We start from the raw sequence: 26,413 nt of genomic DNA on the forward strand, positions 1-26,413 counted from the left end.
AGTGATAGATGCTAAGGTATGTGTGTGACACAGGGAAAGAGAGGAGCCACGGGTCCCCTAGGACAGATATAAATACTCTGCCCTGTCCTCTGCTTCAGACCAGTGCACTTTTATTTGGGTTTTGGATGCTGAGCTTGTGAAAGACTCAATTTCTCTTTGTCTTCCACAATACAGAGAAGAAAAATCATTAGTTTCACCTAGCAGCTGGATGGGTGAAAGAGACCTTACTGGTTTTTATCAATTTCATTGGCAGTGTGAACACAACATTGCAAACACAGCTGGAGCGTGTTATATGGGGATGGGGAGAAGAGGAAACTATTTTATTTAAATTAAAACAAACTTTAAGATTTAAAAAGCATTTTCTCCCCAGAAAGGACTGTTTTCCAAATGAGATACATGAAGTAGCATGTATTTTGCAAAAGTTCCTTTTGTCTATATGCTTATCATTTACTTTGAATAATCTGAACATAAAAATCGCCTTTAGTTGTTCTTGCACGAAATTAAGTGATTAGCATGCACGAACACAGTAATTATTCTTTCTCAGAGAAAACATGCAGGTAGGTAGACTTCTTGCATGCACTTCATTTTGTAGCGAGCCTACATTTTATAAATAGCAAACCAAAATCCCTTTCTAACCTCACTTCTATTTGTTTACAGGGATGGGAAGTCAATTGTTCTTAACTCTCTCTGTCTCTCTCCATAAACCTTGTCTTACAACCTTTTTTTTTAATGTGGATTCTAAGAATTTTGTTTATAACATGTGAAAGTTTTTTCTTCAACATGAGAGAAACACTGCAAGATAATAAAGGCTTGTTTAACAGGAGTACCGTAGTCACACGTCTGTATTTGCTCTAATTATCAAGTGAGTTTTCCTTGTCATACTTTTTGTAACTATTCACTAGATGATTGAAGATGTTGAAAATATATGATAACTAACAGCTGTTTAAAAGAAAATATATCATGTACGAGCTCCAGTGGATTGAATAAGAATATAATCTTTAAAGTTGGTTGGACATTTTTTAGCAAACTATATTTTTCACAGGAAAAAGACACAAAAGCTGCAGGAGACCCCCCACTACTCATGCAAGAAAGTAAAAAAAGTCCCTACCTCTCATTTTCCAAAAGTTTAAAAGACTTTCCAAAAGTTTAAAAAATCATCAAAATGTCCCATCATAATTTCTTTAGACTGAAAAGTATAAAGAGACTATAGTTTAAATCAGCTTGTATTACTAAACCTGCAATTACCTTCCATTAGAAATGTTGAAACCTTACAATTAAAAGAACAAAACTCAAATGAAATATTTAGAAATATCCAAGTTAAACTGTTTCAAACCATCTAAACCCGGGGTTCTACTTTTCCTTGGTGATCAGTCAGTTAAGAACCCCAAAGGCTCACTTTCATCTTGATTTGGAAAGAAAGAAAAATTACAAATAACAAGAGAAACCTCCTTCCAGCTGGGAGACCCTTCCCAGCCCCACTTCAAGGAAGGCAGAGCGTTCGCCCTTCGTCCGTTCCTGCAGTACGGGAGGCTTGCCCAAAGGCACCTGCTGCCGGCCATGCTTCTGCCAATGCCACCCACGCCCTCCCAGCCTTTTGCTTTGGCAAAAGAACAGTTAATGGAGAAATCACTCACACTTTCCCCAGTCGCTATTTTCCAGCAGTATCGCACTGCATTAAAATGCACTGGGTTTCAGGCAGGGTAAACCCCGGTGCTGTGGGCTGCTTTGGAGAAGGTGTTACTCAGGTTTACCTCTCAGCCCCTCTGCTCCTTTCTGGCAGGCCCTCTCCCCTGGCAAGGGGCAAGCTGTTCCCTCGCTGGCCGGGCGTCCCGTCGGGTGACGACAGCAGGGCTTGCTTTGCGTGGCTGCAGGCACCACGTCAGGCGTGGAGGGTGGCAAGCAAAGTGCCCTGGCCAACTGTCCTCTCTCACACAGGGCACAGCGAGCCTTTTCTTTTAAGTTCACAACTGGTCTGGACCAGAGGAGGGAAGCCCTTTCTGTCTCGAAACAACCCCTGGGTGGTCTGGATCCAGTGCTTTCTGGCTCGGTCACAACCCCTGTATCAGGTCTGTGACAAATGCAAGCCGTGTTGAGGCAGCACGTGGCTTGTTGAGACCAATAACAGAGGGTGCCTACTGGGTCACACCGCCCCGGCCACCCGAAAACAAGGGAGAACCTTCGAAACCGGCGGTGTGCAGACGGCCGTGAACTTGTGAGAGCTCATTCGCAAGCCCTGGATGGAGGATCAGTCACCAGGCAGGTGGAAAAGTTCAGTACCGTGTCTCACCAGTTGTTCCTCACTGAAGGCAGCCCAGGGAAGGACAGGGAAACAATGGGAGATTAATGATTATCCTGCAGCCGGGGGACGGGCAGAGCTACACAGCAAAGAGGGGGCTGGGAGGGCAGGGGCTCAGCCAGCAGAGCTGCGCTAGCCTGGGCCAGTGCTGACAGGGATCTTGGTTCTCACCCCTTGAAATAACAAACGCTGGGGAAAGAGGGGCTTTATAGATTTTCTCCCACTTCAGCTGCTAAAGCAAGGGGTCTGGAGAGAAATTCATCCCCTCCTAAAACCAATGGCTTAATTCCCACTAAGGTCAAGGTTTCATCCTGGCAATTAAAACTGGTTGGGTCACTATTAAATCTAGCATCCATGAAAAGTTTTATCTCAAAAAAAGACCTAATGAAAGCACATGGCTATATATAAATTTTAAAGTGCCCCTTGAAGAAATGCTTTCTCAGACCTGTTTTTTTGGAGGTATCCAGTAACCCTGACCCAAGAAGCCAAAGGGTATAGCTTACCTAATGGAACAATGCTGGAAGGTAACAGCAGTTTCCCAGCACAGAGGTTTTTTATTCAAACGCAATGACGAGTGGCCCCACTTCCCGGGGTCAGCTAGTGTGAGAGGGCTCCCACCACCTTCTGAAATCCAGCTGCCTCAGGCTGCATAACCCAAAAAGGAGGTATTAAAAATTATAAGGTAATTTCAATGGATGGTCCTAAAACTTTCATTTTGCTCAGCGACTGCCCAGCTGAGTGGCCACAGGGACCCCGGCCTCCCACCCACTTTGGCTGCACTGTGGTCCTCCCTGACCAGCCAGTGCCGGTAGTCAGCTCTGCTTTCTCCATCAGCACTACCAAAGAAAGGGAGTAAAGGTTGATGACAGACAGCACGTTCTGCTGGGAAATCAGAACTTTTCTTGGTAAGGCAGAAGTCAAGTCATTGCCACCAACCGCACATCCTCCACGCAGGGCCATGGAGAAGCTGGTGGGGGGAAGGAAGAACACTGTCTTCCAGCCCACGCTGTAATGCTAAACAACAGGAGCCATCATTCAGTTCTCAACTGTTGTATATCGACACAACAAAATAAAACAGCTTCTCAGGTTACTCCCCCCACATCTGAACCCACAGCATATTCTTTCCCCTTGGCAAAGTTGTTGCGTTCATTTGATGATAGCACGATTTGCTTCTGTTTTGCACCTGCAGTGCTCTCATTCAGCCCCATGGCTACACGCAGCTGCTCCTCTACAAGCAGCAGAAGGTGCCCCCAACGCACACTTCATGGCCAAAGCAAGCTGCACTATGCTGGCCACTACATCCCGTTAGCTGAGGAGTGAGCGCAGGAATAAAGCCATCGCTCTTGCCCTTCCCTCCCCCACTTCCCGGGCAGAGGACAGAAGCCGAAAACATATCCTATTTCATGCCTCTGGCACGTGAAAGTAGCATTATTTTATAATAATCTTATTAAAGATCAGATGATGATGGCTGATGATGAGGAGCCCTGTCAGTGTGCTCATTGTCAGCGCCGGCAGCACTGCCCTGGCGAGCCCAAGGCAGCCCTCCTCGGGCAGCACCATGCTGCCTGGCCAGCGGGTCACAGACTCCCTCGCGGGGGGGTGGGGTGTCCAGAGGGACAGAGCATGGGGTCACAGCAAGGCCACACACTCAGCAACTAACAGCGACCCCAGCCTGGACTGGAAAATGCAAAGGGCACCAGTTGTGGAGTTTTTCCAAATGCCAGAGCTGCTTTCCTCTGTGTGAGAGAAAGCAGATCCCCTCTCCCCTTCTTTCATTCAAAGAGTAAAACCCTTATGTGTTTGAGTATTTTTTTTTTCTTCCAGTTGCCTAGATTTAAAAATCAAATCCCCTGTTCACAGGTAGCTTTAACGTAGATGGCTATTTTTCACATCAATGAAGACACTGAACAAAATGGCCCCCTCCCTGATGGACACATTATTGGCATCAGGCTTAAGGTTTTGAGCTTTTAAAAGCCATTTTGAGGGTTTTATAAAGGCCCTTAAGCTTTTTTTTGAGCTTTATAAAGCCACCTGGGAGGGAGCTTTACACAACCCGCAATACACAGACAGTGGGTTGCCAACAGGCAGCCCTACCCTCCCAGCAGTGGCCTTTAGACCTGCACTCGGAGATTTCGCTACCTACGAAGCAAGTGTAGGAGAGAGAGATCCACTCCTGTGGTCCCACCGACAGCACAGACCACCCAGCATCCTCCGTGGTGATTACCACCGTGATCTCAAAGGCTGCACAGAGCCCTTGTGAATAATGACTGGGAACGGTCAACTGGTCATCAACTTCAGCGTGCCAACACACAGAGCTCGAGGGGGTCCGACCATGCAAACCCTCCAGCCAGGCAGCCATCACTCAGCAACATGGGGAAATTTCACACAGCAGCAGGTGGCTCTGGGATCAGTATCTCAGCTATAATCATCCCATGCTTAACTCCACCGTGCAGAAGGGTTTGTGTGGCTGTTGTTAACATGGGATATTAATTTTTGAGCTCTCTTTCACCGAAACTCCCTCCTATTGCAGCAGCTAAGCAGAGTGGCACCTCAGGTGTGCTGAAATGGGACTAGGGGTGCGGTTAACTCAACCTCAAGTGTTACACAGAAAAAAGGGATATGATCTCTGATGTACCTGCTCCGCCGTGCTCTTGTGAGTCGTGTATTTTGTCCTGAGTTAAATACCATGCTATGGTTCGATTGCCATTGCACTGGTCACTGCTGGGATGGAACAGAGTTGCAACAGCAATTAGCTTTCATTTGGAATTAAAAACCCAAACATGTTGCCTATATAAACAGAAAATACATGTGTATATACATAAATACACAGAGTGAATGTGTAAAGTGTGTGACAAAGGCAAAAATCTTCTGAGAGCCACACCTGGTGGTGGTGTGTCAAGGGTAATACTTTGGTCATCAGAGAACCTAACAGTGAAGCTGTCTGTGGCACAAAATATACCAAGCGGTAGGTATCACCTCTATCATCATCAGGAAAAGCTGAGCAGCAGCCCTTTGCACTGTGGATGAGCGTGCAAGGGGAGAGGTGGGGAAGTACCTAATTTTAGAGTAAATGGAGTCTTGCCTTGAGAACTGCATGGGAACAGGAGCCCAGGGAAAGGAAGCCCCCATCTCTGCTGGTCCTGCAGCTGTGCCTCGTGTGCCAGGGCAGCCCCATCCAGGCAGGTGTCCATGTGAGGCACAGAAACCATGCTAAGGGAAGGAAGGCTTTGGAGGGTCTTATCGCTCTTGAGGCAGTCACAGCACTGAAATATGAATGCATGACAAAGACGACGTGAAACAAATCCAAATCTGTGTCAGGAGATGATTTTACAGGGCTCTCATTGTGTCTGAACTTATCAAGCAAAGCCTTCATTTCCAATCCAATCCAAAAATTACTGAAGCCAAGAACAGCCCGTTCACTGCTTCAGAGGACTTCGGAGCAGGCCCTTTCTGAACCATGGAGGGAATGCATTTTGGAAAGGAAAAGAAATACATTACACTAATTGTGCAAAACATTTTCAGCATCCCTTAGAAATGAGCACATTCACCTGCAAGCTGACAAAGAACATTTAGGTAGCAGTTAAAATTCAAAAGATATTCCATTACAAGTTGAATCATTCCTACAACAGCAAAGCAATTTTGTCTTTTCATTTCCCCTCAAAAATGTTGTGCTGCACAGAACAATTTTGTACTAATAATTTTTGCAAAATTAACTGCCAGGTCAACTGTCAGCAGGAATCACAGGTGAGAAATTCAGAATGGAAAGGTGAAGCTGGAAAAAAAGTGGAGGGCCTCTCCCCAGTAAAGAGTTGACTTTTAGTTTTGATGCAACAGAGTGCTCAGATGAAAATACAAGTTAAAGACAACTAGCACAAAAGGACTTGGACACTGAAACGAGGCAGAGATGAAGATTATCCTATAGGTTAATTTCAAGTAACTCTGAGCAGTCGGAGCATTTTTACAGCATCTCTTCTGCCCTGACTCATGCCTACTGAGGCCAAGAGTGACGGCTGCTGGGGTCACCACCCAGCCTGGCTGCCAGCTGTGTGTGACACAGCTTGGGCCACCCCTGGGGTGCCAGCTGAAGGCCAGGGCTGTGCATACCAGCGGCAGCGGGAGGCGGCTGTTGCGGACTGGCCGGCACAGCCCTAACTCCGCCAGCCCCGGCAGCATGTTGACACAAAAACAGGGAAGCAAGGTGGGTAAACATGCCTGCTTCAGCTGGTCTGCCCTCATCTGCAGGTCGGTGTCCCCTCTCTCCGGGGAAAACCTCTGGCTGCCTGTGTCCTGCTGATCATGGAAGTATCCGCAGCTGGAAGGGAGCAGGGTGTTTTTGGTGGTGAGGGGTGGCCAGCGAGGAGGACAAGCGGGTTCACCCCACAGAAATGCCGGGCAGGGCTAAGCCTACGTGGGGTTTTCTCTCAAGTTGTTTTTTTTTTAAATGAAGAGAGACCAAATAAACCTCAGGTTTTCATAGCAGCACCCTGTTGTATGCAGTTCATGTGGGAAGGCTAAACCCTCCCTGCAAGTTTCAGCAGTATAGAGGGAAAAAGAAAAAAAGAGAAAATACTGTCCATCCTGCTAGGATTGATGCCCCACATCCAAAACAGGCCCCAGTCAGCTTAGTTCTCACACGAGCACCCAAAGCCAGGCGTGACCTCTGCTGAAGAGCACCAGCAACCTGCTCCCTGCTGAGCCCACCTCTCCCAGTGCTTCCTGCCTGACCTAATGCCTGCAGTTTTCTTGAACAAGGACATGGTAGCGGGTCAAAGACAGGAGCAAGCAGAGCCACAGCCTGAGGAACAGCAGGGATGTGCAGTGCTCATCAGACCAGGATGCACTTCAACAGTGTGGCTTTTCCAGCCAGGATTGTGAAAAAAAAATCTTGCCCTCCAGCTGATACCATTTTGCCAGCAACCCTCCTGGTCTGGCAGACAGAGCTGTGCTGGTGGAAGGTGCAGCTCCTCGCTTTGCCCATGTGATGGAAGGGGTGGTGTAACCACAAGAGAAGAAGAAGGGTTTTTTTTCAGCATCCCATTGCACATGGATGATGGAGGCAGTGACACAGCTGTGCTCACGGGGCAAGAACGCCGGCAGCTTCTTCCTGTGCAGAGGCCCCAAGCCTGGACTGATCCCAGCCCATAACTGCACAGGTCCTCAAGGAAAGGCTGTTCCTACTGTCTAATAGCTGCTGGTAGCCTACACAAAGCAACTGGTTCCATCCCATTTCTTGGTGGAAACGTGCCCATTAACTCAGCAGCTACTGTACCAGCGTGACCAAAGATTGCTTTTTCTTAGGCTTCCACAGAGAATCCCTTTGAAAAAAACATCACCGCTGGGCAGTTTTGGGGGAGGTCAAGCCAACAAACATGCAAAATCAAAGCCAAACAGGGAGACAAATTCTCTACCCTGATCCTCTACCCCTTTCCAGCTCTATTAGACCAGCTTTGCAGGATCAAAAGGAGATTTGGAAGACAGAAGCTGCCTGGGACTCCGCTGGCTTTGGAGGCTTTTCCTCCCTCCAGCTGCAGTGGATCCTGGGGAAAAACCTTCAGGCTTGACCTTCAGGGGCCCTTCTGCCTGCCCCAGCGCTGACATCCACCTCCTGCTGGAGCTGTTTTGGTCGGAGCCCTTCTCTTTCTCCACCCGGTTGTGGCAGGAAAGTTCAAGGTGTCCTGGCAGCAGGGAGCTCCTTCGCTCCACCCTCTGCCCCGCACACCAGCTCTCTGAGCTTCAGTGAGGATCTGCTGAACCGGAGCTGCCAGCGACAGGGTCTGTGCAGCCGGCGCGGACCCCCGGCATGCAGCGCTTCCCCCGCGAGCCCTGGGCAGCCTTCGCTGCGCTCCTCTTCACCACCGCGCTCTGGTATCCTTGCACAGCAGGTATTTCTCTTCTTTTCTGCTCCAGTTTCTACACCCTGCCTTTACCCCCAATGCCTCTCAATACCTAAATATATATGCTGCTGACAGCAATCTGGGTGTTTGTTTTTTTTTTTTTTTTTTTTGGGGGGGGGGGTTGTTTGTTTTTTGTTTTTTTTTTTTTTTTTAAATAAGGTGACTACCTTCTCTCATCTAAAAAAGTGTAAAGATTAATGTTAATGAGAATTAGTGGATGTGATTGATCACATCATCTTTCTGAAGAGATGTGCTCTGGCCAGCTGTTTACAGATCCACTGCAAATGCGACTGAGCTGCAGGTTGCTCCGCTGGATGGCAGGGAGATAGGGGACCACCGTTACTGGGCCTTCCCGTGCTTGCTGAAGCGAGAGGCCGTTTGAAATGCCACTCAAGAGGCTCCCTGCAGTCCAGTTTAGCTCTTATTAGGTGCTTTTTGCAGGAAACCTGGCTTCGGTGCCCCCTTAATTGTAGAAGGTGCCTAAAAACAAAACGTAAATGAGACCTGGGAGCTGCTCCTTTCCCACCAGGCTACTGCCTGCATTTGTAGATCAGCACCAGGTGAGACCTGCCAGATGTTTGAAGATGGGTTAGCTTTGACAGCCTGTCGTTTGGGCTGCACAGTCTATCAACACGAACCAACACTCAGCATTCTGCAGCGCTTCCTTCCGCAGGTCATACACAGCTTTTAACGATTCTTCCCAGCGCTCCCATGAGGTACTTATTAACCGAGAAAAATGATGGGCTTGGCCAAGGTCATTCAGCAAGTCCTAGTGGACTCAGAAAGAGGGATGGGGAGTAGTCAGACCCTTCTCTGGAGCAGGCTGCCTGGGGACCCCCTCGCAGTGTGGCAGCGGCCTAAGGAAAGCTCTGGTCTTGCTGACGGCCGGTCTGCTCAAAATGAAAAGCTGGGCAACAGCGGGTGACCCCAAGAGGGACATCTCCTGAAAGATAATCTCAATTTACTTGCTGTTACTTGGAAAATACCAAACCCAAAGGAAAGGTTTGGTCAAAGGTCTTGTTCTGGTTTGTTTTTCTGAGCTGAAACTAAACCTGGGCCATTGTTTTGAAGTCTTCAGTCAAATCAAGCTTTTTTTTCTGTCTATCACCCTCCAAATTATCAGCTGAGTGATGGCCTGACTGGAAATTATTCTCTCGGCTTCTGCTTGGTCTTTGGAGAAGCAGCACATTGGAGCCCCTCCACCTGCATGCAGCGGGGGCCCTTACTCCTGTAGCCTCTCCAGTTGCTTTTCATGTGTCTCCCCAGGGAATACTTCACCCGGCTGAACTGCAACTGTACTGCTCATAGTGGCACAGGAGGAGATACTTGACTCCCTCCCTTCTGCAGCAGAAGACAGGCCGCTGTTAATGCCCAGGGACCACAGCAGCTTGTGCTTTCCCCACGCAGTTGTCCTGCAGCTGTCCTTGCATCCGACCCCGCAGTGCTGCAAGGTGCATGCTGAAGCTGAGGGGCAAGGCAGGTATTAGGAGGTCTGAGGGGGTTTTGCCTTGTGACACCACGTACACATTTGGAGGGCTGGAGACCAGTCACAGAGCTGTGCCAGCATGCATGTGTGGTTTTATCCTGGGTAGGAAGCAGAATAAAGAAGCAAAACCTTCAGTGAAGCCCCTGTCCCACTCCCCACCCCCCCTTACATTTTTCTGTATATTGTATTTTCCAACCTGAGCTGGTTATCGTGCTGGCCTGAACTGGAGCCCAGTCAGAACGGTTTCAGACACAGCTGTGCCTGAACTACAGCAAAGCCAAAGCTTCCCATTGAGGCTGTTGTGGATCTGCTGAGGCTTGCACGGATGGGCTCAGCCCTGGGCTCTTCCAGACTCCTTTGCACTCTGGAGTTACTGGGATTTTTCTACAGGCGAAAGGAGGTAATGACCAGCTCGCTGATTATGGATGTCCCCATGCCACTGAATGCTCGCTCTCATTTCAGTCCTTGCTCATTCTTCTCTTGTAGCCTGGGAAAGGACAATGGTTGATTTGAACTCTGTGTAAACGGCTCACCAGGGTCATACTCAGGCAGAGGCACAGTGATTCAGCTGCTCCTGATGGCTGCTGCTAGAGCAGGTCTGCCTAGAGCCTGTGTTGACAGTGGCAGGATGAGAAAGCACAACCTGATGCAGCAATGTTTAAGGGCAGAAACTTATTTTCTCCAAGTTGTTTCCATCCTACAGATCTCTGCAGGACAATGGCTTTCAGATTTCCATGCTTGATGCCCAGTATTGCTTTTCTAATCCAGTTTGCCTTTTCTCCTTGTGCTTTCCTTCTGGCAGCTGAAGACATCTCCAATGTTTCAACAAGCTCCATGCTCACAACTGAGTACGAAGCACCATGCTTTAGTAAGTCTTCTTAAATCATTACTACCATGACAAAGCCCGGTGATGAGGCTACACAGGTGACTAGAAGGCTGTTGGGGAAAAGTATTTAGCTGTTGTTATGGCTACCATTGTGGACGAAAACTCCAGGATGCATTTCTAAGGTTCCTCCATTGGCATGTCCAGAATAATATCTTAGTTACATTCAGCTTTGAACAGACTAATTCATAGCTAATTTATGCATCCTAAAGCTCCCTGCCCGACTGCCTGCCTCTAGGCACAATGTGGATTCCCTAGAGGGCCTTCTTACCCCCATCCTACCAGCTCTTCGCCGAACAGCCAGTCCCAGGCAAACTGAGATCCTGCCAGTCCTCCCAGAGTCATCCTCTGTCCCACACGTCAGATACCCCACAGTCTTGCATTTCCGAAAATATAGTACATATACCAATAGTTGTATGCTGCTTCAAAGCATGCACTTACCTTTTCCCTGGAAACGTGCAAGAGGTTGGCTGCCCCGTGCCAAGCTCAGGAGGCATTTGCTTTTCACAGCTGACAAGCCTCATGTGCATCAACACGCAACGCATGTAGCTGCAAGGTGGTTCCAGCTGACTCGGCTCTCCTGGGTACTGGGGTCTCACCCTCAGCTTCTATTCCAGGCCAAGGGGTCAAGATGCCATGGTCCTCCAGCCTCCCTTTGATATTTCCACATTACCGCCCAGGATGCAGAGCTGGGTATCTCCACTGTACCCTTGTAATGGAAAAAGTACAGCAGGTGCCTTTAAATAACAGCATAAATTAATCAACTGATGATATATTTCTTAACTGACTCTAGGAAATTGGACTGATTTAAACAAAAGGACGATGTTAAAAGTGCAGGAAAAAATACATGGAATTGTTAAATTTTTTTTCATTTTTAAATGCGTAAACCAGGGATCCCCCACTGGTGGTGTCTTTTGCAGTTGTTACACGCAAGTCACAGTTAACATCCCAGCAGAAAGCAGCCACTGCTGCTTATTGCAAGCAGAGGTATTGCGTATCTGAACTACTGGAGATCCTGCTGAAGGTGTCTCTGCTAGAGATCCTCTTACTCTCTCACATGAAAGTTTCTCTATCCTGGGTTTATTTTTAATTTTACCTACCTATTTCTATCATATACCATTCCTAAAACCAACTGAGGAGATGCTAAGTAGGTGTTTTAAAAGATTTCCGTAATGGTGGGCACAGTGGTAAGAGAGGCAGCTCAGGCGTTTGGCCAGACAGGGATGACAGAGTCTTGAAGACACACAGATGAAGCTGAACATTGTTGTCCCCCAGGTTAACAGCCAGGCTTAGGGGAAAGATGCCAAGGCAGAGTGACAGGCCACAGGACAGACAGTGGAGTCACTGTCTCATCTGCCTTCTAGCAAAGGAAACTTGTTACATACTTAGCCTCCCATGAGCTCACTTTGTTTCTTCTCCACCAGACGTGAACTTCTGCACACAAGTGGCCATGTGCTGCCCGACAGGCATGGATGATTATGGATGGATCGCGGCGGCTGTCGGCTGGAGCCTCTGGTTTCTGACTCTCATCCTGCTCTGTGTGGACAAGGTCATGAAACTCCGGCCTGACGAACCCAAATATTTGGTGGCCTGAAGCAGAGGCAAGCAGCAGCACCCAGGAGCAGTGAGGTGCAGACAGAGTGACAAAGCATTTCGATCACTTCCTAAGAAACAAAATAGAAAGCGAAAGTATCTTCAGCCAAAAAAGGCTGGATCTAAGCAGGGCACCTGCTGGGGCTTTATCCTCCCTGGCAGGTCAGAGCTGCCAGGCAAGGTGTGGAGCAGGCAAGTCCCCATGTATGTCCCACAGTGCACAGAACACCTCTCCCCCGAGCCCTTTCGCGCTTGCTGTAAGCGAGCCAGCAGTGATCAGATGCCGAAGGACCACTTACCAGTCTATAGTGTATTGCCTTAAGACAACCCATACATAACCTTTGATTTTGAAACAGAAAGTGGGCAAATAAAGTTATTTTCTGGAGGATCGATGTTACCAGATCCATTACTAAGCTACAGGCTGGTTACACCTGTAAGCTGATGTAACTCACTTGATTATCCCGAGTCCTGCACACTCACCTGTGGGATTTTGAAGTCTATTAACTGATACCAGTGAAAACTCTGTTATGGAAACGTAAGGATTGTTTGGGCTGGTTTGAAATTAAAACTAGTTTTTCCAGTGCAGTTTGTGTGTGAACTGTTTCATAGGAATTAAACATTGGTTGTATTTGTCCAGCTTGCAACTGCCTGAGTAACTAAGCCAAGCTGAACTGCGGCAAGCCCATGCACAAAACTGTTCCTATTTATGCAAGATCATAATAAATATTCTTATTTATGGAAAGATTCTCACTAACTGGTTTATACTGACAAAGCTTATACTGGTAAGCAGTTACCCAACTCAAATTTTTAGAAGCATGATTCTAACAAGAAATATTAATGCAGGAGGGTTTGCCTCAGTGCAGTCAAACTGTCTGGTTTGGGGCAGTTGCACCAGTTTGATTCCTATCCATTATTAAAACAATAATTCAGCATTAAACCCATCTAGACATATCCAGGATTAGCAAACCTCTTAGAGACCAACTGGAACGAAACAAAGTTACTTTTAACCAAAGAAAGCTCTATTGAAGATTTTTGTCTAAAATCTAAATATCATTAAAACCTCCCTTCACCTTATCAATGCGTAACTTTTCCAGTTAGAAAAGATACAAATTAGTTTAAGATTCTTCAGATTGATTCTGGCATCCTAGACACTTCGGTCAGGACAACTCTGCCATTTCAGAGCAATGGGCAGTCGTCCCATATCAAATATCCACCACCAACAGGAATGGGTACATCAGACACTGAGGAAGAGGCATCCTTCTCTGTTAGTATCACTTAACACAAAATGACTTCTGAAGTGAAATGCTGAGCAGAGATGCCAGCATCAGGAAAGAAAGTTTTGAAAGGGAAGGGGTTAATTCTTTTGTGCCTTTTAAAACTGTTTTGTTTGTTTTGTTTTCCTTTTTACATGCACCATACTACTAGTAGTAGATGATCACAAAGAATTGCTCAATTAATAAAAAAATTTCAACATTTCAACATACAACAATCAAAACTAATTTTAGTAAGACAAATCTCCATGTTGGACCAGACAACTACTTCTTCCCACAAAAAACCCCAACTCATATTTGTACAAACTTACAGAAACAAAGGACTCTACATCTTACTGTTGGCGTTGACTGAAGAATTGCGTTGACAGTTAATAACTACTACAGTCACCAATGTACGACAAATCTTCTACCTACAAATATTAGTTTTAATAGTGGAAAATATGCATTGGCCTGAAAGCAATAAGATAAGATACTGTGAAAAAATCTTCTTAGTGTCTACCTTCTGCAGAGCTCTTCCTACAGTTCTCCGGTCTTACGGAGATCATTCTCCTGGATGGGAACACAGAAATCCCTGGTGGATATGCCACTGGTTTACACCACTGAGGGGATATGTTTCATAGCTTTTGCATTTCCTTGGTTAAGGCTATGAGCGTATGGATGCAGCCAGTCACAGAAGTAAATCTATTCCAGTCTGAAGAGTTAGGTGCATGATGCAAGTTCTAGATGTCCTATCGCCCAGCACAACACGCACAAACTAGCTTCAAAACAGCTGGGCAATTCTGGGGGTCTTCCTAAAGCCTGCCTTTAAAAGCACAGCTTGTTTGTTTTACACACTCTCCAAAACAGACTGCTTGTGTGCAGCTACCTTCAAGGAATGCGGTAGACTTAAATCTCAAGTTTTCTTTCTCACAGCTTCTGTTGAGAATTCCCAGCTCAGCCAAACTGTGGAAAAAAAGAAAACCCCCACAGTTTTTAACATAATGTAATGCTCCCAAGGATTTTGTATACCTATGTTCAAGGGTGATACGCAAGTGTCACCAATATCAGGTACACAAATGGGTATCTTATAAGTCATTACTGCTGTGACACATATGCTTTTTCTAGACCAGCGACTCTGATCCAAATACAAGTTCTGTTGCCTTACTGCATCACCTACTTTGACATCTGACACAGCCAGGTTTGATTTATAGCTTCTTTTCAAGTCATTTGACTTCCTATGAAATGGACTGGGGCATTTAGAAAAATGTAGTCCTGTACTGAATTCCATGAACATATTACTGCTTCCAGTGTGTTCAGGATCCCTAAACAAAGTGGTGGCACCCCAAAAGCTCAAAGGCTACCCGATATAAACATCCTGTCTGTTCCTATACAACACAGTACAAAAAATTAAAATATTAAAGAGACTCTCCGAGGCACATGCTATGTGTTGTACTGATCCTAGGCATGGCAGACAATCACAAGTACAATGCAAAGCAATGAATGCACCATGCAAAAGGAAGAGAAAAGCCCTGATGGCGTTGTCTGTGTTTCAGGGGCTTGTTAATAGTTACAGAAAGTGCATAATAAAAAAGTTGCATTCAAAAGACTTGCAAAATTGATTTAAAGACAAAAATTAGTATGAAGAAATGGATTATACGTACCTGATTTACAATACATATAATCTAAAGATTATCTGTGGTCCACTGTTGCATTTCCTAGAATGTTTTTAGCTAGGAAATACACAGTAACACAGCCTGTGGTTATAACATCTATTTTAAGAGTTATCAAATCACATTACAAGGCTGTGGTCTGGTTTTGATGCACAAATTAAAGGTGAGGTTCCAGTACAATGCCTTATAAATGTGGTCCACAAGCAATGTCACGGAGTGGGGTACTCATGTATTGTCTACTATTTCATATTCCTAATAATATCACTGACATTATAGTATCTCTAATAGCAGATCCCCAACTAGTATAATCGTGCCCAAGTCCTGTTGACCTCAAGGGAGCTACACACACATCCAGCACATGCCTTGTTTCTTTGTCTGGGGTTTTTTCATTGTAATTCAGGAAGCCTGTCATTTTTGTTCCCACAGAAAACCTTGGAAGCAAAACATAACTCCCGATTTATCAAGGTGCATAATTATTTCACCTGTGTTAAACCTTGATGCCCCTTCAGCTACATACAGTGAACGTCACGCTGTAGCACTAAGCTGGTTTAGGCTCTCATACATGCCAAAACATGTAAAAAATAGAATGATAGCTTATATCACCTATTAAGCTGAAAACTACTCTCTCAGAACAATAAAAATGTTAACAGTCCAGTCATTTATAGTACATTATCCATCCAACCTAATTCTAAGTCCTTGGAACAAAAAGCTCCATCTCATTCCAGTGAAGAAAAGAAATCTATTCCAGCTCATATGATTGAGTACAAAGAAAAGCAAAAAAAAAAAAAAAAGGTCAAAACCTGGATGGCTGTGGCATGAAGGTATATAGTGCCTGGAAACGAAAGAGAGATGCAGATGGCACCTGGGAAAGCTGCTGGTCTACAAGCATCTCTGACAGAGCAGTAGGGATACGGAACTGATCAGCACTCCTAATGCCAAAAAAGAAAAACATTAGCAGCAGCACAGCATTCCAGGACAACTCCTTTAATTTGCCTGAAGATAATATCGCTCACATCTGCCTAGTGTTTGTTTTTTTTTTTAATTCCTAACTCAAGACTAAATGGATTGGTACTTGATGCATGACTCTTCATCTTTTTAGACACCAATGCTCTGGTAATGATTCACATTACTCACTTCCTTTATCCTTGGGGTTTTAGTGAATGAGCTACATATTAAGCAATTGCACTTTACAATGATTACACTTTGCAAAATCACTAGAGGGATGAGAACTGGCAAGCATCAGAGCTTCCTACTTGCATGAAACACACAGAGAAAAGACAGAGGTTAAATTCATAAGAAAAGGTGCTCTGTACTGGGACTCTGTAGGAATTTTGATAAAGCCATTACAAACCCCAGGATTTCAAAAAATTACTGTAATTAATTGCAGCCAAGGAATGAAATACAAGCATTCTTGGGAAGCAATCACCCTCTCTCATCCATACGCTTCAGATCCTGCTAATTTTGTGATATCAGCATCTATGGTAGAATTCAAACCTGGCTGTAGGTTTCTGTTCCAGAATCAAATATGCATTTTTTTTAAAGAGCTTATTTCCAAGTCTTTTTTGTAATAGCCTCCTGGAAATAAACACAGGATAAACAATGCAGTATTGTCTCCCAAGTCTGCAAACAGCTTGGAAAAACCACGACTCTACGATACATGCAGACTTTTCCTGTCCAATCTGACAATGTGAAATCTAGAGGCACATTCAGTTAACCATTTTGCTTGCCTATCAGAAATAATGATTTATGGGCTCCTATGTCAGTTTTATGCTGACATATAACTCCCCCAGAACTGACTTCTCCCTCTAAAAAGAAAGCCTCTCTGCAGTCACAGGGGAAAAGTGTCCAGTCTCAGTGACCAGCAAACAAAGCTCTGTTCCCAACCCCACACCCTGCTTGTCATAGCACCCTTCGCTCTAAGAGCTAAAAAACTAAGCTAACTGCAAAAATCTACCTTTTCTCCCCCTGCCACTACATGTGGTAAAGTCACGCCTTCCATGTGCAAGCCTCCAGACACACGTTTTGGGGACAGCATGAACTAAACACCATTTACGTTGCATCAGCCCCAAATCCCTCCATTTCTGTGTCTCTCCAAAGGTCCCCACCACAATTTGTTTTGCCGCTTGAGGGAACCAAAAGAGCCTGGGGCAATTTATAACCTAATTTGGATGAAGATGCCACAGGGTGTACAGACCTTTCTCATGTTGTTGCAACAGCAAGGTGGGAGCAAAGGTCCCTCTAGTCCAGTTCTGCCTCCCAGGGGCAGGTGTTTGGGAAAGAAGATAAAAACCACACTGCCCACCGCAATCCTCCCTTCCCCATCCCCTGCCCAGTTCACAGGTGAAACACAGCACCCTTTTGATACAGAACTGAGCTCTCTTGCAGCAGCTATTCCCCCTGGCATTTTGAAATTAATCCCTGGAGGACTGCAGATAGTTTCATGCAATAACACCCTCCTATGACTTTTTCTTTTCAACTTTTCCCTTGTAATTACAATTGTTCCAGTTTCCTCCCACCCTTCTCTCTCCTATTAATCTCATTTTCCATAAATTTCACATCTTCACTACTGAGTTTGTGCACCAACTTAAACAGTGTGTCAGCCTTCAACTATGCCATATGAGTGGCTTTACTTCTCAAGGCAAGCATATAGAAGACATTTCCCTAATCCCCAAGTCCTAGCTAAACTTTCTCCTGCCTCTGTGTTCTTTGGTGGCTGTACCTTCCATCTACCCATTTCTGCTTTACCTTTACTAGTTGCTATTTACTCAATACACTGTGTTTCTTTCCTTCATTCCCTGCCCACAGGTGTGCCCAACATTGATTGCAACAACCCAGAAGACCTGCCTTGTCCTCTCCTTCTCTTTCCTTTCCAGTGGAGAACTGGAAACCAAATCGACCTCCAGTTGATTGCATTTCTGTAAGCTCTGCCTCTTTTCTGATGGCTTCTCTTCACCAAGTTCTTTTTATTAATGCCCTGTCAGTGGCTTTCCCAGTCTCTTTGATTTATCTAATAAAGACAAAACAATAGAGCTGCAGCTGGCGAGTCACTGGGAGAACCCAAACCACCTTTCTTAGCTTGTAGTTTCCAGATCACATGATTAAATATGAAGCCAAATTAGATTTTCAGTGTTACCTTCTGGAACAAAAGTTACAGTACTTCTTCAGGTCCTCTACAGTTCTGTCTGCTTCGTCTAAATGGGGGAAGAGAAGGGAGACACCTGCAAAGCGATCTCTGCCAGACTGTTTCTCCTTCATGGCATTTCTACATACTGTGTATTTACACCAGATCAGTCCAACAACATTCAGTTCTAATGTGGCAACTCTCTGGCCTCAAAGATATGAGGGAATCACCATGCTTCAGCTGAGCTACACTAACATCTCCTACAGACATGTGATAACGTTAGGTAAGGGACACTAGTTTATCCTTAAATAAAGAAGAATAAATAATTCTCATTGGCACTAGCGTTGAGTGCTGCTTCAGTGCAAAGCTGTGGGAAACACTGCGCTCTGCTCCCAGGCAGAAGTAAGATTGTAGGCAGTATTGCATCGGTGATGCTGGCTGCTGGAAGTGACAACTTCTCTTGACTTCTTTGCAGTTCTACTCTGCAAAAGCAAAAATGGAGTTTCCAGCGCCCTATCAGATTTTCTTCCACATGGCAGCAAAGTATAGGAAGATGTAGCAATAACATAAATACGTGACCACTCATCTACAAATTCCCTAAACAGGAGATTCCTCATTTCTCATCTTGAATTTCTGAAGTGATCTTGTTTAAAGCTGCCATCATCAAGCCTGAAGACAGAAGCTATCATAAGGATCAACGATTATAAGGATCAACTTCCCATCCATGGAAATGCTTGACAGGAATTACTCCACACAAAATGCAAGGCACCTTACCTGAAACCATTTTATCCACAAATAGCGTGGACCAACAATCTGGTTATCAGTTCATGAGATGGTGGATGCCCAGATCGCCTGTATTGTGCCAAATTTCAACAACTTCATATTTAGCAACTCTGCTGAAGTACTACTAATAGTGGCTAATCTACAATTCTTTCTCCTGCTTCCTTAAGTCCAAAAATAAAATATCAGGAAGCTTTTATCATTGCAGTAGTTTTTAAATTCCTACTTCTTTAGTCAAGTTTCTTTCAGATCAGCATTTCAGGACCAAAAGAGCGCAGCACATTGCCAAACACAACACTGCATTAATTTTCCTTGAATATAAGCATTTCTTCCTGAAACACGAGACAATATCCAGCTCCCACTTTTAAATCATGCACAGCACCAAAACGTTCAAACAGCCTGGATGAGAAAAACAACTTCCGAGAAGCCTTGGGGTGGAAATCTTAGAGAAGTTTTCATGGAAACATAACAGAGCTCTTAAGAAGTGTGTACGTTAGAATATAATTGGAAATGCAAAACAATAATTTTCATCTTTCAGTCTCTTTTCTACTCCCTTAATTCACATTTCCTTCGCCTGCTTTGCATGTGGCAATAAGAGGATTACTGTAAGTGAACCTGAAAACCATCACGTCAGGGATCCGTGGGGGTTTAGCATTCATTTCAAAAGACTCATCAGAGCATTCTGTTCAAATGTGCCAACATTTTATTCTGATTAAGGCAAGATGTAACAGCCTAAACATAAATTCCAGTTATGGAGTAAGAACTACTCAAAACTAAACAGGAGTGGCCATTACAAAGGAAAATACATACTTTAAGTGTAAAGAGTATCAAGAAAAAGTAACATGAAATCAAGACAAAACATTCCAGCTCTACAAACTATGAAGTGCAAAGAAATGTGTATTTTTCTAGTACTAATGTAACTTTTTTTTTTATCATCTATCAGTCTTCAGTGGGATTCACAGGACTGCAGCTCTACTCCGGAAAAGTCTCTTTACGAAGGCAGTGGAACTCCACAGGATTTATGCTTTTCAAGTTTCTTATTCTCAGGGTGAGTAAACTCACCCTAGGACTTGTACGTCAAAGCTAGACACGTCTTGCCAAGTGCATCCCAAACTGTGCTGAAGAATTTGTAGGATAAATTCTCCTCCCAAATTAGACACACAACTAAATGTTTTTCAGTGGAAGCCATGCAGATGCAACCAGGGACAATATGTAGACCAACATTTGGATCTGAATTACCAGTCCTATTGGTATGAGCTGAGCTTGTTCTGCCCTCACTGAATTAGTGCCAGAGATACAGAAGAAAATGTTTACAGTCCTCTTTCTGACACAAGCTGCATTTCAAGGGACCCTCACTATACGAGCGATACCAGACTTTTCCAGCACTCCAGTGCATTCACACCAAAATACTGCAAAATTACAGAGAATCTTCATCAGCCAAAAACTTTTACTCCTAATTTCTGCTTCCTCAGTATTTAGGACGTACAGATAGTGGAATACATGAATGACAACAGACTGGTGACAACAGGATACATCCCCAAGGCTTTCCCCCCATTTTAAAATAAAATATAACAGGAAGCAGGAAAAGATTCCCACCACAAAAAGGAAATGGATTTTTATATCCACATTTAAGCACTTAAAAGCTGCTGCATTTCTCTAGGCACATCTAAGCAGTCCTGGAGAATCTCTACAGCCTTGGTGAACTGTTTTGGGGAGTCTCACTGCTGAGAGATGTTCCTCGCTTGTACAAATGAGCATTGCGATTCGTGAAGGTCTGCACAGAAGAGGGGCTGTGGTATGGAATCAGCTTGAGTGGAGGTAGGGGGAGCCCCGCCAGGATTTTCTCTTTTTTAGTGCACTGTCACAGGTGGTCCTGGAGTCCTGGTTGCTCTCCTTTTCCTTCTGATAATCACATCTCATCATTTTTGTTTTAATCCATTTCCAGCTTTTTGTCCATATTCAGAAAACACCAAACAGGTGTTTTCTTTTTTTTTTTTTAAATCCATTTATTTCTTTGCTGCTGCAAAAATATGGCCTGCAACATGTTCCCACCTCAAAGTCATAAATGTTCTTCATCCTGTCACTTCAAAGCTCTCTGCCACAATAGGGTTGTTGTTTTTTTTTTTTTTTTTTTTCAAGGACTGGCACCTGTTAACAAAGAACTGCTAGACAAAGCATGGAATGGGAAATGTCCATTTCTTCCTGGAGCTGAAAAATTGTTAAAGTTGGAAAAGGGGAGAATGTAGTGAGGATAAAGAGTTTAAAAAAAATATTTTAAAAAGTTAGTTCAGCTACCTGCTACCATCCACACCACAAAACTGGTGACTTCACTTGGGCTCGAATACATAATAGCTTCTGTGCGTAATCCACCTTCCTTAGGTGTTTTCAAGCTGTGAGTTAACACACAACAGCATCAGCTGTTTTGGTTCTTGGGAAGTTATGATCCCTGTAAACAGCCTTTCTAAGATAATGCTGTAACCCTGCTGTCAGTGGTCTGATTTAAAGGCACTAGCTTCAGCACATGGTAGGAACACGCACTTTTGCAGGATGAATCTATTTATGTATTTATGAGCATGCATAAAGGTGCATGACACTGGCGTAGCTAACTACTCGCCAATTTGGGTGCGGAGGTGATATACAGATCTTGTGCAATGCTGCTGCTCTCCAACCACTATACATGAAGCCTGTTCCAAACCACTGCAAGCACAGTACGTTGCAAAGGGTCAGTGAAATTCCACTTACTGCTTCAAAGTGTGCATATTTAACGTTGTGAGTCCAGCACCTATGCTAGTCACTCCTAAAGGCAAGGTTTTCCTCCGAGTCTCATGCCCATTGTCACTGACAGGACCATGCGTTACATCCTGGTAGAAAATACTTTACAGTACTGAGGCGTGCCCCACCATTCAATCTGAGTGCGTGAAAAATAATTGTAAAGTTTCCCTTAGCTCCAAAGATAACCAAGAATCAGGCTAGAGGTCAACAACTTGGCCATGAAAAGGAAAAGCAAACCAACCAAGCTAAATTACATAGCTCTCATCTCGCCAAGTACTTCTATATGCCAAACTAAACACAGACTAAACACAAATGTCAAGGAAAATTGTGAAGGAAGAGAAGAGGCTGAGAATTCCATGAACCAGATGGTTTAGTCATGGAAATGGATGTAACTGTTGGTAACAGCTTTCTGTGCCTGTACCAGCTTCCATCTGATCAGTGTTTTCAGAAACTGGTAGATTCTTTAACAGATACTTAAATTTAGGATACTTTAAGTTTCAGAAAAAAAGGTTTGTGGGTTGTTCTCCATCCCCCTTTTAATAGGGCAATAAAAAAAAAAAAACTGGCAAAAGAGCTCAAGCACATGGGGATGCAGAAACTCACAGACTTTTTCCCCTGAATTCCCTAGCGGAAAGACACGTTTTGGCACATGCATCCCACAGAGTCCTTTCGTAGCACATGAAAAACTCAGCTTCTCCTGTAGCTGCAGAAAGTGAAGTGTGGGTCTCCCTTGTTAAGACCAGACTTGGAACTGGTGCCTTTTACATTACTTTTTTTACTCTATGAAGATACAGACTATGCCATACCACTTTCTGTGAACCTGTGGATCAGGCAGTAACTTCCAAACACAACTTTCTGACTCCTTATATTTTACTGTCCTGCTCCATGAACTTGTACAGTTTTAGAGAGGGTTTTTTACATCAGACAGCCTCCTTTATTTACCAGTATGTCTTTGTCCTGTGTCCCATATTCTTCACAAGATTTGGGACTGAAAAAGTTATTTTTCCAAACATAAAAAGATGGAGTATCACAATAGCATCACCATCACTAGCAAAAATGAATGAGAAATTACTTAAGTACCTCTAATTTTCAAAGCTCTTATTTCATATTCCTTCTAAATAGCTGGGACCAGCAGTCAAACAATGAACTTACTTTCTAGAAGCCCACATTTTCTTGAAATGAAGTCACAGTAACATGCTAATATTATAAGTGCTGGCCTCTGACCTCACTGCAGAATTAAGCAGGAGAAGGATGTTGGCTCTGAAAGAGATGGTTTCAATGGGAACACTTAGGAACAGTCAGTCTTCAACATTGTCAAAAAGACCAAATGAACATTGCCTGATAAATTCTTGATTCTGCAAAACCTGACATTTTGCAGGAGTATTTGGCAACGTCCTTGTTTACACACTTGGCAGACAATAAATGCTTCTTTATTTTTATTCTAGAAGTGATTATCACATAAAAAGCTTAAAAAATTCCAAACATAACAATCTATGTTGTTGGTTGGTACCACTGTTCACAACCATGCTGGTGTTCTGACTCCATTCAAACCTCAACCAGTATACCCATGAAGGATTTAAGTATTGGCCAGGGAACCGAAAATTAGACTACTTCACTATAGTAAGTTTCTCAAAACATTTCCTACAGCCTTTTGTAAACAGAAAAACAACTGAGCTTCCTGATGAAGAGGGGAAACACACCACCTTTTTTCCCCACATCAGTGAGCAGTCAGTTGCTTCCTAGTTTTTGCTTGGGCAATGGGTATTATGTACACACTTCATGAACAAGGTGCATGGGTTCTTCCATGGTGTCCTCCTACCTGTTTTCAGTTCAGTCTGAGTTAGACCTGTTACAATTGTTGAACTGTGCACTAGAACCAGGAACAGATTTGGTAGCCAAAGACCACCACACCATACCAGTGCTATACACCTGTGTTGTACCAATGCCATTCCTATCCCAGTAAGCAAGGCAAATGCAACCCCACCCCGAAGATCTGCCCAATGATCTCTTTGGTGGACTACTGTTCTTAGACCTTTTACCACTACCATCTGCTAGTGTTTGAAATAACCACGCTGTAGCACCAAATAGTTTTGTTTTTCATTTTTCTAGGGCAAGGCTCCCAAGCCTCCTCACAAACATTGAGCTTACCCTCCATCTCTGTGCCAGTTTGTTAGCTTTAGTTCAGTCTGATCTGAAAATAAAAACGCTCCAACAAATCATGACTTAAGTAAAATTTCTGTATGTATTATTGTCAGTTACAGTTATGCAATGGCCAAATATTAGTAAATTCATAGCTAATGTTAAATTAAAACTCTGGAAAAAACAGTGACAAACAGTTCCATGGCACATACCATTCTTACCATGGGGATAATGCTTACCCTTTGTCCAAAGGGACAGTGGAAACAAATATAAATATAGAAACTGTCTCAAAATCTCAAATCTAAGCCTATGTTAATGCTCTAAACTGTCACTGACTTTCACTAAAATTATCCAGATCCAAACATAAGCAATGAGTTAGGACATCAATTTATAACGTAATGCTGGTGACCCTGTACCAGTCAGGCTGGATTGGTTTCTGTCCACAAAGCAAAATACAGAGTGGCAATATTTTATCGCTGGTCTTGCAAGAGCAGGTTAATATATTTTTTAAAGATGCACATACGTATTTCCCCAAATTCAACTGTGGCTGAGTGTTTCTCTCCCAGTTTTCAATAATTTTAAAACAAAATAAATACCAAGCCCTTTCTGTTTGGATGCTTTGCTTTGTTTTTCCAGCCTGAATGAGTCTACAGATATTTTCCTAGTTATACAAGGCCAATGTTTCACTTTGCAAACATTGAAGATGAAGGAACACTTGAAGCTTCAGCACCAGAAGGAAAACAAGGAAGAGTGCAGAGGGTAGCTCCATTCGGAAGCATAGAGCTGTAACAATTATTGTTCCAGTTTGTTACAAGCTGCTCATAAAGACATTTATTCTAAGTAGTCCCATTGTTTCTGACAACCAAAGTGATTCGTATGTAGGATCACACCTTCAACACCTTCTAGCTGATACAGTTTGTAATCTTGCAGAACACAACACAAACCAGTTCCCCATAAGCACTGGAGAGATCAGAATACTTGTAATCTCTTGCAAAATGTCATCTTGGTTTATTCAAACCTTCACCTACTTCCTCAGGAGTCTATCAGACTTGGAGTTTGTTCCCGTGATTTTTTTTGTTGCTGGAGAGTTGAGATCTTGACTTAAGATTTTACTTACGAGTTAGGTTGAATGAGGGTAGGGAGAGAAGAGGAGCACCGTAATATTAGCAGATTAATTAATATTACTTGTGATGACACTGATGATTTTCACTGTTTGTCCCCCATCTCTCCTTACTATCCTCATTTTTGCTGCCTTTTTCATATTTTCCAGAGTGCTGTCACAAGAGCTGTGAAAGTTCATTCTTTTGAGAGAACAACATTGCTGATTTCCTCTAAGTCTTTGCTTCCATAGGAAGCAGATACCTGGCAGATTTGCAAGGGAATGCTAAATCAACTATGGAAGTTCTGCACTGTTGTCTGTTTCTGAGAGAGTCGTAGAAGTTCTTCTCTAATTGCTTTGATGAGAGAGGCTGAAGAGTGACCTGGCTGGAGGTCCTCAGTGGAACTGGTGGTGTAGCAAAGGCCCTGGCCCTGAAGGCTGTTGTGTGGAAGCTGAGCAGGGGGTGCTGAGGGCTGCCTGGCTGAAGTCCTCGGCATCTGGAATACTGGTGAGGAGGAATATTCTTGGTGTCCAGGCATACGCGTCTGGAAAAAGGTAGAAAGCATTATTGTACTCTGTGAACAAACATGATAATCCCAGAAAAAAAACAAGAAAGCAAAAAGGCAAAGAACAGAGGGAAAGCAACATGGAGATGCTTCTATCTGCTGCCACTGTTCTTCTGTTGTATGCATGAGTGATTCCTCTTATGGAGCACAAAACAAGGGTACACAAAAATTGGACTGCCTCAAGTTCAGGGATTTTTCAAAATCTCTTTGAGCATCCATTAAGAAGTCTGACCCCCCTTCTAATCTATGGTATGTTTAGGTTCAGAAGTCTGGAATAAAAACACAGAACTGGAAGCCAGCAGAATAGGCTTCTCTTTCCTTGCCTTTGCATCACTTCCTAAGAGACAACAGGCAAATCACTCTCAGCTGTCATTTCTCCATAATATTTATAAATAAAGACACTACTGCTTTCACCTTCCCCTTCTCTGCCTGGCTTGCCTGTTCAGATAGTGCACTTCTGAGGACCCTGTGACTGACCAGTGCCCAGGAAAACATGGTCAACAAAAGCAGCAGCAGGAGAAAGTTATTCAAATTGGAAAGATTAGATTTTTCTATACTCAACAGCTGTTTTACCTATCTGAGAAACACTATCCCAGATTTGGGACAATCACTGTTTCAGGGTAGAAAGAGGTTAATTCTGCATTTGTTCAGTAACATACATTTTCTAACAAAACAAGAGAGAAACAAAACAGAAACCTGAGTTTATGGGCTTGTCTATCTGGAAAAAAATAATCTGCTTACACTAAAACAAAGCATGGATTTACAGTACACCAGGTGACAGCACTGGCTCCCAGTATATACACAAACAAGGTACATTTTGAAAATCTAAATTCCAGCTGACATCCCTAAAGCAAGCATTGCCTC

General features: G+C 44.0%; 3 protein-coding genes across 10 annotated transcripts in view; 1 reads left to right on the forward strand and 2 right to left on the reverse strand.

The window, feature by feature from the left end:
* Positions 1-3,506, reverse strand: part of ATP6V0A4 (ATPase H+ transporting V0 subunit a4) — a 29,641-nt gene extending 26,135 nt beyond the window's left edge. The window contains exon 1 of one of the 5 annotated variants that reach the window (XM_080393569.1): positions 2,800-3,506. Coding sequence is in view for 1 of the 5 variants with exons in the window: in XM_080393566.1 (XP_080249692.1) it covers positions 1,246-1,252 (7 nt within the window). In the remaining 4 variants the exon portion in view is untranslated. Of the gene's footprint in view, positions 1-1,245; positions 1,522-1,634 lie in introns of those variants that run through there. The other 4 variants (XM_080393568.1, XM_080393567.1, XM_080393570.1 and 1 more) reach the window with 4 other exon arrangements.
* Positions 3,507-7,924: 4,418 nt separating this feature from the next.
* On the forward strand, positions 7,925-24,920 carry TMEM213 (transmembrane protein 213). Its single transcript, XM_080393578.1, has 3 exons — positions 7,925-8,178; positions 10,479-10,544; positions 11,984-24,920. The coding sequence occupies exons 1-3, from the start codon at positions 8,097-8,099 to the stop codon at positions 12,151-12,153; spliced, it is 318 nt and encodes a 105-aa protein (XP_080249704.1). The 5' UTR covers positions 7,925-8,096; the 3' UTR covers positions 12,154-24,920.
* Positions 20,954-26,413, reverse strand: part of KIAA1549 — a 172,476-nt gene continuing 167,016 nt past the window's right edge. For 2 of the 4 annotated variants that reach the window (XM_080393555.1, XM_080393554.1), the window contains one exon: positions 20,954-25,528. In XM_080393555.1, coding sequence (XP_080249681.1) covers positions 25,274-25,528 — 255 coding nt within the window. In that variant the 3' untranslated portion in view covers positions 20,954-25,273. The remainder of the gene's footprint in view (positions 25,529-26,413) is intronic. The other 2 variants (XM_080393556.1, XR_013929140.1) reach the window with 2 other exon arrangements.

The sequence above is a fragment of the Falco punctatus genome, assembly GCF_963210335.1.
Source record: "Falco punctatus genome assembly, chromosome: 6".
Classification (NCBI taxonomy): Eukaryota; Metazoa; Chordata; class Aves; order Falconiformes; family Falconidae; genus Falco; species Falco punctatus.

Bases quoted from the DNA above. Each gene is read 5' to 3' on its own strand.
- TMEM213 (XM_080393578.1), top strand. From the start codon at position 8,097: ATGCAGCGCTTCCCCCGCGAGCCCTGGGCAGCCTTCGCTGCGCTCCTC. The intron at 8,179-10,478 runs GTATTTCTCTTC...TCCTTCTGGCAG, and splicing joins CTGGTATCCTTGCACAGCAG to CTGAAGACATCTCCAATGTT. The intron at 10,545-11,983 runs GTAAGTCTTCTT...CTTCTCCACCAG, and splicing joins GTACGAAGCACCATGCTTTA to ACGTGAACTTCTGCACACAA.